This window comes from Bos indicus, chromosome 8 (genome assembly GCF_029378745.1).
Source record: "Bos indicus isolate NIAB-ARS_2022 breed Sahiwal x Tharparkar chromosome 8, NIAB-ARS_B.indTharparkar_mat_pri_1.0, whole genome shotgun sequence".
Lineage (NCBI taxonomy): Eukaryota > Metazoa > Chordata > Mammalia > Artiodactyla > Bovidae > Bos > Bos indicus.
In genome coordinates this window covers 103,188,199-103,198,591 of record NC_091767.1, presented here as the reverse complement: position 1 = coordinate 103,198,591, position 10,393 = coordinate 103,188,199, and the positions used below count along the sequence as shown (strand labels likewise).

Here is a 10,393-nt window from a genome sequence, read left to right as displayed (position 1 = left end):
TCTTCCTAAAGGTCGTTTTATTGTAAAACCATAAATACAACACTGACATGAAATCATTTATTTAAGCAACTGATTCTCTCTAACCATTAAAAGGATGTCTTTTTGCCTTGGCATCAACCAACTGGGAAATAATGTTGCAAGAATTCAGGGGAGGAGGGTAGGGGGTGTTGAATTCTGGGCTGGGGCTTTTGGCAATTTAAGGAACCAAGTGGACCCTTCCTCTTCACCCTGGGAATGTCCCACTTTTGGACAAGAACAGACAGGTAAAAACAGCAACATTTAAACAGCTCAGTTTTAAATTTTATTACTTTGTAAAAAAAATTTTTTTTTCTGTTCCTTTCCTCCATTTGACATCAGTAAAAGTTTTAAACACCACAAAACTGATTTGGCTATAAATGGAGAAACGGTACCCAAACCAAAATGAAACCGAAAACCCAAAGGACAAACAGAAAACCCTAAATAAACCCTCAAGTTTGGTCTCGGGGGTTTACAAATCACAAGAACCATCAACTCAACCCCCATGCAACGTGACTCCTTGCAGAGCTGTTGGATCCACACCAACGACACAGGAGATCGCAAACAACGTCTTTTGTTAATTAACACAGCAAGGGTGACACTAGGTAACTTTTTTTTTTTTAAATACAGTACATGGTACACAGGGTCCCAAGAAAACCCTGCACAAACCCCTTGTGGAGACTTGAGCCAAGCACTGGCTGTTTATAAAAATATTGTGTTGCTACAAAAGTATAAATTAATGCTACCGGTATTAAGAAATATTAAACACATAAAACTTATAAGGATTAAGAAAAATATTCATTAATACCTGTAGAAAACTCTGGCCTAAAAAAGATATTTTTTTGTGTGTTTCTTTTTTTTGTAAATTTTTTTTTTTTTGTATTTTTTTAAGATGACTTGAGTTTCTTGCACTGGAAGAGAGAGACACAGTCAGATGTGCCCATGGTATTGCCTAGAACGTCTTTAACTACTGAGAAAGGATGGGGGTGCACACACGTGGTTACTGAGTGGGGCCTGGGAGGGAGGGGGCACCAAGGCTTTCATAAGATTTACCTGATGTGAAAGAATCACCAACATGAAGTTATGGGGGGAAAAAAAGATAGGGTCATCAGAGAACAACTGAAAATAATTTATGCTCTTTAAAAAATATCTCTGCTTCCGGTGGTTGTACAAAATGACCTCCTGATGCTTGGAATCTGAATGGCCCTGGACACGCTGTCCAGTGGGTCTGGGAGCTTGCAGCCCCATGGGGCCCTCTGTCTCCTGGCTGGCGAGTTCCAGCCCTGTGCCAGTCCACGAGCTTGCTCACTGCTTTGGAACCCGGCTACCCCATCTGGGACCCCGTTTGGGTGGGAGGGAAGGGTCCTAGGCGGGGACCGGCTGGCACCTGGGTTGTGGGAAGAGCCCCCCTTCCGGTTGGCCTCAGACTCCATGGTCTCTGCCAACCTGGACTTCAGGAAGCGCCATAGGGATCCCAGGCCCCTGAGGTTGCGGACAAGGCTGGGCTGTGCCCCTAAAAGGAACTTTGGTTCGAAGAGTCGAAGGTGCCTGGTGGGACATGTGGGTCGGGAGGCCTTGGTGGGTCCTGATGCTGACACCCAACTGAAGACCTAGCACATCCTTCTCGGTACCGGAGTCGAATATTTAAAGCAACGCCCATGGTGGTGGCAGCGGTGGGGCCATGAATACACAATAGCAACCCGATGCCCTTCACCGTCACCAAAGCGGGAGCAGGTGCCTCTTTGCACAGAACCACAGGGCCCCTCTAGAGAACGGTGGGGCTCCACGGACTACGATCCTCAAACCCAAACGAGAGAGGAAGGGAAACAACTACAACAAGTTCCTCCCAAAAACCCAGAGAAGGGAGAAGTGGGAGGGGAAACTCAAGAGGGAAAACACTGTCTCATTGGTTCACCATAACTGGCCTAGCAAACATGAGCCACAGTGACGAGTGGGCAGAGGCGGGGCCGGTGGGGCCCAGACAGGAGCCCCCCTCCCCACCTGCTGTCTCCAGGGGACAGCCTGAGCCTTCCTTACCTCTTGGTTTCATCTAAGCAGCGGCCTTTCTAGAAGCCCTCCTCTAGGTACATCCCAGGCACAGAGGTGCTACCACTGCTCCCCAGGCAAGGGCAGAGCTATGAACTTGCCCAGCTCCATGCGGGCAGACTTCCAGCTGTGCCCTGGATGCTCCTCACTCCATCTTTGCCAGCACACCTGTCGTCATGGCAACATCCCAGTACTGTCCCCTTCTGGGTCATTCCTCACGGGACCTCCCTTCTCCATCGGCATCCCAGGTTAGTTCCAAACCTTCCCTGTGAAGCTGTGGCCTCCCAGAGTGCCTGAGGCATCCCCAACAGCTCTTTGGGCTCCCACTTTCCAAAGAGTTTAGTCCAAGTTAAAGCACAAGCCTGGGTGACCCCTAAGGGCAGAGGGTCAGCTTCACGGTGGAAAACATGCCTTGCAGAGTTTTTCTCTGGTGTTTCTTGAAAGTACAGGAGAGAAGAGAGCAAGCTGAAGGACAGGAGGCTCACCAGCCTACAGAGCTGATGTCCGAGAGAGTCCTTCCCAGAAATCAGGAGACGCAGAACCTCTCAACTACATCATTGGACTGCTCTCTCCTCACCAGGAAACCACAGCACCCTTTTTCCAGCCAAGAGCCAAAGCCTGGATGCCAACCATGAAGCTGCCAGGCAGAGTGATGGCAGTGTCCTCACTCACAGGCACAGTAGGTGGTTTTCTATGCCATGAACCCTGAAATGAAGAGTAGCCATAAGGAGCTTCATCTGATGGCCCCTCTGTTTCCTGGTCTCTAGCTACCATCTGGAGGGAGGCCTGGCTGGTGGACCTGGGCAGAGGGAAGAAGAACCATGTTGGCACAAGTCCAGGCATCCATTCATGACAACTGGATGGCACGCCTGCTCTTGGAGCAGAGACCCCTTGGTTACTCCACATCTGTGGCACCACCCATAAGGCTATGGTCCTTGGCTTGGGCTATGGTGGCGAAGCTGACTGACCTCAGAGGAGGCAGGAAAACCCTGCAGAGTGGACGTGTGTTTTCTCTGCCTCCTTGCTGGGGTCCATGCATGTCAGCAGCAAGGCCCCTTATGTCCTGGGAATCACACACTTCTGGCAAACTGTGTCCAAGTCAGCAGGCAATTGACTGCCTTGAGCTGTAGAGTCCCATAGTGGTCAGTGCCACAGAACGGGGAGCCAGAAGACAGAAACTTTCTGAAGGTCCATGTCAGGGCAGGCACCAGGAGATGAGCTGGAAGAGCCGACCTCAATCCTTTGGCTGAGCTAGAATTTGGATAGGGTGGATATTGCTGGAGACAAGGGGCCAGTGGCTAGGCCTGTGAGATCTTTGGGTTTTATTAAGCTGTTCACTGCAAGGGGATCTGCAGTAGGCGAGCTGCCTGCGTGAGAAAGCAGACAGAGGAGGGGCACCTTGGTACAGCCCTTCCTACTGGCAACAAGAGTGTCTGAAGGACGAAAGACTGGAAGAGAGAAATGACTACCTGCGACCTTATGCCTGTTATCTGGATGAGGCAGTCCCAGGAGACAGCCTTCAGAAACCGAGTGGCACTCACGTCATCTCTGCAGAGTAAGCCAAGCCCTAAGGATCGAACTAAGGTGGAAAGGAGGGACAGAACAGGAGGTGACACGTTTAACTAGATACCTGGAATTTAGTAAGACTTCCTAGAAATTTCATGCTGGAGGGCAGACATCCCCGAGTTCCAAGGAGAAGGACGCTGATACTTGGGCTTGGTCCTGATGGCTTTGCAACACAGTGAAATGCCGACTTGTGGAGTGGCCCCTAAAATGAGGCAAGACCAGCACAGCTCCCCGCTCAAAAGCAGAGAGAGGATGGGCTCCGAGGCTTGACTCCTACCAACTACACAACACAGGCAGCTTCCACCCTCCTGTGTGGCTCAGAGTGCCAGGTCTCCCCGGCAGCAAGGCTGGAGGCCTTTGGCTGTAGGCATCTCACCCACCAGCAAGCCTGCAGCCACCTTCTGGAAGGTCTCCCAAAGTCTCATCAAATAGCCTGTCAATGCTCCCATATACTATAGAATGTGACAAGCGGTGACTGTCCAGTGCAGGTAAGAGGCTCTTCTGATGGTGTGACACCCCTTGGAAACGTGGAGTAAGTGCCCAGAACTTCTCCAGGAGAGGAAATGGCATGATGGTTCCTGAGACCATGGCTTGCTGCAGTGAACGTGGAAACGACCCTCTGGGATGCATTTCAGTATGTCCAAGATGCGGAGGGTTAGTTCTCATGAGGCAAATTGAGCAGGCTTGGCACCCGGGACAGTGTTCTGGTCCATGATCCTAAGCCTTGAGTTTTTAAATTAACTTCCCCAACGTTACTGCCATGGACCGGGGAGCGGGGAGAGGGCTGTTGTACAGTGCTTTTTGAAATCGAGGTATCTCGCAGTTGAACAATGTTTTATTACTAAGGAGGGATGTGGTGGACTTGGTCAGCCCCCCAGGATGGTAGAATGTGCCTTTGCAAATGGTGCCCCCCGCGATGGTGGGCACCGAGGGGATACTGGATCACCAGTACATATTCACTGAGAGGTGGGGTGGGAGGCTGAGCACTGATCCTAACAAAACCACCTCTTGAGAGGGGAAAGGGTCACCCTGTTGGCATTTAGGCTAAGTGTGTGGAACCTAAACCGCTCACAGAGGAAGAAAAGCCTAAAACCATCTTTCACAGCATCAAGTTGAATGTGGCCTAATGCCATTCCACCCTCAAACATCCGTCATTTGGCCCGCAAGGCACCGTGCTCAACCACCGTCCTGGAAGGAGGGCTGAGGCTCATGTGGGGGACCCCCAGGGCCGTGGGCAGTGGAACTCCCAGAATCTCAGGGGTCCTGGGGAGGAAGAGGAGGTTGTGGGTCTGAGGTGTGATGGATGCGAACATGGATCAACTCAGGATTCCCTGCTGAGCCGAAGGGTCAGTGACGCGGCAAGTAGTGTAATGCACTCTGGGTACAGAAATCAGACATTCGCAGGACCAGACGCAGCGAGCCAGGAGGGCGGTCTTCCACTTACAGTCAGCACTCCTCAGCCACGTTTCTCTGTGGCTTCCACCAAATCCCACATCTGCGAGACCTGTGACTCTAACACCTCTCCTGGTCTCCAAACAGCACAGCCAAGTTCACGGTCTTGGCTGTTTCAAATACAGGAAAACTGGACTGTACAGGGAAGGCTGATAAAAACCTCAGGATACTGAATACACCACTGAGATGAGCTAGTTTACAGTGTGACTCGAGGAACAAAAAGGGCAATCAAAAAAAAAAACACAAAAAAAACCTCCAAAATATAAGTTATAGACATTCAGTGCCTCCTAGCAGAGTCTAAATCAAATTTGAAAAAAAAAAAAAAAAAGGCAAAAACTGCTAAAATGTTAGGAAAAAATTATTAAGGAGTGGAGACAGTTATCTTATACTTCTTTGAAAATGTCTTTTTTTCCCTCTCTTATATTAAAAAGCAAAAGGTCAGCTTTATATTCTTAAAAGTCTCCTTTCCTGATTTGGGGAAATAGATAGGTGTGTTTCTAAGGCGGCTGCCCCCTGACACCCAGGGGTATCGTAAAGGCAGCAGCTCAATGCCCTGAAGGTGAACGAGAACAAAGTCCAGTGCAGAAGCTGTCCATCTGATGCAGTTTGGAGAATCCATGGCAGGGCAGCTGGGGAGGAGTGGGGTGTGATAGGGTCAGGAAGACTAGGGGCAGGGGTGACGGGCAGTAGGGGGACCACAGGGTGAAGGATAGAGAGCGTCAAGTCACTTCAGATCTCAGCTGCCTGAACATTTTACAACATCAGTTTGTACAATCTGCACACCTGAAAATGGAGTCTTTTAAAGCCCCCTCACTGAGAAAAGGAAGTGAAGCGTCTTCCCTCTTTCCCAAACACTCAGCTTTCCTGACACGCCCAGTTTAATGCACACGTGCCCACAAGGGAGCATGCATGCATGCACCAGGGGAGTATGTGTGTGCACGTGTGTGCAACACTTCGGCAGCCACGCAGATGAGCACAGAGCTGCCCGTGCACACACATGCACACTCACACTGAAAAAAAGCACTTAAGTTTCCAGGGGGCATTTATAATGAGGTCCACAGTGTTTAGAACTTAAATTGCTCTTCTTTGTTTGCGACAGTGTTGTGTGGGTTTTTTTCCTTCCTCTTTGAACGTTCTCTTTTCTTTTTCTCTTTCGTATTTTTTTTTCAATCTGGAAGTCTTAAAGCATGTTGGATTTCAGAAACATGAGTTTGTTCATATCTTCTGGACTGAGCAGTCGCCTCCTTTTGATGAGAAGTGCTTGTTCACACATATTTACACACCCGCTCCTGGCCCCCACGGCCGGCACCGCGAGGAGCCAGAAGGCGAGCCTGGCGAGTTTCGTGTGCTTTTGGGTCACGCACGACCAGTACTGGAAGAGATCGGGGGTGGCCTGGAAGAGGGGCTCCTGCAGGTAATCGTACACTTCGTTCTTCCCGAGCCGGTCGTCCTCCTGGGTGGCAGGGTTTTCTCCGGGGGCGGAGCGGGGCTTCTTGGCTGCAGGCTCGAAGTCGGCCTCCTCAGTCCAGGACTCCTTGACCTCATTGATGAGCTCGCACACCTTGCCGATGATCTCCTCGTGCTGGTAGGGGGGGACGGGCCGCAGCTTTTGCTGCGGGTCCAGGATCATGGCCACCTTGTGCGCTGGGTGCACCTTGAAGTTCTCCTTGAGTGCCTCCAGGAAGAGGTGGCACAGCTTGCTTACGGTGCCCGCGTCGTTGGCCTTGGCCGTGAACAGCTTCTCCAGCCTGACGTAGGTGGGGAGCACCAGCTGCAGGGTGGGCTGGCTCTCGTTGCTCAGCTCGATGACCGCCTGCTTCACCGGCGTCAGGATGGCGGCCAGGTTGCTGAGCAGGTGCTTGTTGAGGCTCTGGATGAGGTTCATCTTCTTGGCCCGGCTGTAGAACTCGCAGATCTGCTCGTAGCGCTCGTGCACCAGCAGCAGCGAGTCCGTGACCGAGTTCCAGCAGGGCGGCGGTGAGGTCTCCTCCAGCGAGCCAAAGGTCTCCTTGGCGAGGCCAGTGGAGCCCGCCAGGTCCTCGCACACGTTGAGCAGCTCGATGACCTCGTGCATGCTGCGGGCCTGCAGCGTCCGCTTGCTCAGCACGCTCTGCACCACCGAGTTCAAGGCACAGGCTGAGCAGCGCAGGCACATGCCGGCCTTGGAGAAGGCGGAGGCGCTCACCCGGCAGTCCGTCACGTACACGGTCCTGATCTCCGACATCACGAACTCCGACAGCACGTTCTGCACCCAGTGGTGCACCAGGTCGCCGCTGTCGCGGATGTCCGCACCCTTCACGCCTAGCACGTAGCTCTTGATGTGGTTGCCCTCGGCCTGGTAGGCCGTGAGGATGTAGCAAGAGTCGGGGCCGACGCTCTGCGAGTGGCAGGTCACGCCGATGCCCAGGCAGGCGTTGCTGCCCAAGGCGCACGTCACCTTCACCTTCACCTGGTTGTACATGCGCGGCAGGTGCTTCAGTGCCAGCGTGTTGAAGTTGCCCAGGATCTCGGTGACCGAGAAGGCCCCGTAGCGGGCGCCGCTGTCCACCAGCGTCTGGGCCAGCTTCAGGAACTCCTTCCCGCTCACCACGCTCAGAGCACCCAGGTCGGCGCACATGACCCGCAGCAGCCGCTCTGCGATGTTCTGCCGCTCCTTCTCGGGGATCATGCTGTTGGGTGTCAAACCACTGGTCGTGGCTGGGGGGTGGGGGGACACAAAGAGAGGCGTGATTAATCCTGGCATTCTAGGCTTCTTGGTCTGGCAGCAGCCTAATACTCAAGCATCTAGTATTAGGAATTACGAAGTGATTTCATCTTGTGTGCAAACCGATGGTGGCGGCAACTCTTTAACATGTGACAGTCTCCCGGGAATGAAGTTCTGTGATTGACTAGAAATGCCTGCCATGCCATGAAGTTCTGTGATTGACTAGAAATGCCGGCCATGGGCATGGGAACAGAGGGTAGTGGTATGTGTGCAAATATTTGCTGCATGTGCCATTCACCTCGACCTCTGAAGCTAACTAGTCTAACCAGTTCCTCAAAACAGAAACAGCCTCTGATACAGAAGGCGTTAGTGAATAAGATACCTGAGGCCACAGTGTCAGGAAAAAGCAGACCAGAGAAATTGTGCAGGGTGAATTCTAATTCTGATTCTGTCATGAATTTGTGTTCTCTGATCACAAAGAGATCAGGTCTCCCCAGGCCTCCTCTTCCATCCTGTGAGGTCGGAATTCCCATCAACTAGGTCTCAGGTGTGAAAGTGCTTGGTAAACCGTTATGCGTGGTCTTGCATCACCATGGGAGGTACGGGGGTGGGGAGGGGGGCAGAGAAGCAGCGGGAGGGGCTGGAGCAGACTTCCTCCAGTCCGCGGCGTCCGCCTGGGAAAGACCTACTGTTGTTGGCGCTGTTCCTCTGGGCTTGGGCCTTCCACTTCTCCTCCACAACAGCAGGGGGCGATCGGGACTGGTTGGAGGCAATGTTGTTTTCGTTGTCCGCTGTGGGCACAAAGGGGACAGTGTATTTCCTTGAAGTGCCAGAGGCCTGTCAGCTAACAAGGAGAGAACTAGAGCACGCAAGTGAAGACGAGACTGGTCTCTGGGACTCGGGCCTGGGTTCAAATTCTGGCTCCTTAGACAACTATCTGATGCCTGCAAAGCACCATTTTCATCACTGGGAAGAATGAAGATAATCCCACAATTGTTAGAAGGACTAATAAGAGATAACATAGGGAAAGAGCAGTGGGCACAGTGCCCAGCATGGAGTAAGCACTCGGGGAATGGGAAGCGCTGTGTTCTGAGTCTGGATGGGAGGCTCCCCAACACCCACAAGCACAAAGTTCTGAGACTGGGCAGGGGGTGCCCGTTACACCCCAAGAGGCAGAAAGCATCTCACACTCTTGCTTCTTTGAAGTGTGTCTTTTTAGTGTATTTACTAGAAACTTAATTAGATGAACACAACAAAAGCAAAGCCCTGTGTGACATCAAGTATACAATTCGCAGCCCCCTCGTTACATGCAGAAGGTGAAACTGAAGAGCACACGCAGGAAAGGATTTGCTCGGGATCACACAGAAAACCAGCAGCAGCGCTGTCCTGGGTGTGTCCTCCATGAATCCCCCTAATTTTTATTAACCTGTACGTTTACATTGGTATTCAGTTTTAAGTAATGGGCACACGCCATACTCTCCTATGCACGGTCAATTCTTGACATTTTTGTAGAGGTGTTTCTGAGTAGAAATTATCTGAGTTACATATTTGCCATCAGAAATGACCACCCCATCTTTTACTGCACCATACTTTACCAATTGTTAACTACACCCTAGGTCCTGAGTTTCAGGGCTGTGCCATTTCCAGTATGACTATTCTGCTATGGACCTGTTTGCCCAATATTCTAATATTGTTTTTCTGTGCTCTTATATTGTTGTTGTGGGTGTACTTCCTTGAGACATCATCTGACAGGTAGAATCCACAACCTGAGACTATCAGTGGGTCAGCAGCCTCTGTTCAGCATTGCCAGACACTGTTCTTCCTTTCTTCTCAATTTAAGATGCCAGACCTTAGAGGTCAAGGCCATAATTTCCATACCTAGAAAAGAGACTTCTCCAACTTCTACATATTCACAGTCAGCCAGCTAGAAGACTCTGGGATGGGCATTCAAGGAATATTTTGCAGCCACTAGAAAAGTGGCTGTGTACCCTGGAGAAACGTGAAAATGCATAACATAATAAAAAGCACACCTAATCAGAATTTCATATGTATTTTTAGAGATATGCACTTTAAGCTCACAAGTCAAAGAATGAACAGATTTATGCATCAAAATCTATGGGGAGGGGACTTTCACTTCTGCCTATTAGGGATGCCCTACCATAGGAACTGCTCTCCAGCTGCAAACAACTAGTGATCACGATACAACTGCTTTCAAACAGGCAACCCGGGGTGTGAGCCCAGAAAAAGCAGCAAATGTGGTGCGCTCTCTGACTGCCCTGCTTACTGCCTGGAGGCAGGGAACTGAACAAGCACAGTGGTCACCTTTAAGAGACAGAGATCAAAACTCAGGCAGAGACAGCTAGAATTTACAGGGAAAAGTACTAAGGCACAGGACGTGTCAGAAAGAGAGAGCTCTTGAGATTGTAGGGGGTTCCCTGGAGTCTTTGATGAAACTAATCTGCCTATTTCTGTTTAGACGATAAGTTGTGTCTGACTCTTTTGCGACCCCATGGCCTGTAGCCTGCCAGGCTTTTCTGTCCATGGGATTTCCCTGTCAAGAATACTGGAGTGGGATCCAATTTCCTTCTCCAGGGGATCTTCCTGACCAGG

General features: G+C 51.0%; 1 protein-coding gene across 17 annotated transcripts in view; it reads right to left on the bottom strand.

Annotated features, from left to right (window-relative positions):
• ZNF618 (zinc finger protein 618) overlaps window positions 1-10,393 on the bottom strand; it is a 205,093-nt gene continuing 194,700 nt past the window's right edge. For all 17 annotated transcript variants that reach the window (XM_070795336.1, XM_019966777.2, XM_019966780.2 and 14 more), the window contains 2 exons: window positions 8,473-8,574; window positions 1-7,776 (listed from right to left, as the gene is read on the bottom strand). In XM_070795336.1, the coding sequence (XP_070651437.1) occupies window positions 6,260-7,776; window positions 8,473-8,574 (1,619 nt within the window). In that variant the 3' untranslated portion in view covers window positions 1-6,259. The remainder of the gene's footprint in view (window positions 7,777-8,472; window positions 8,575-10,393) is intronic.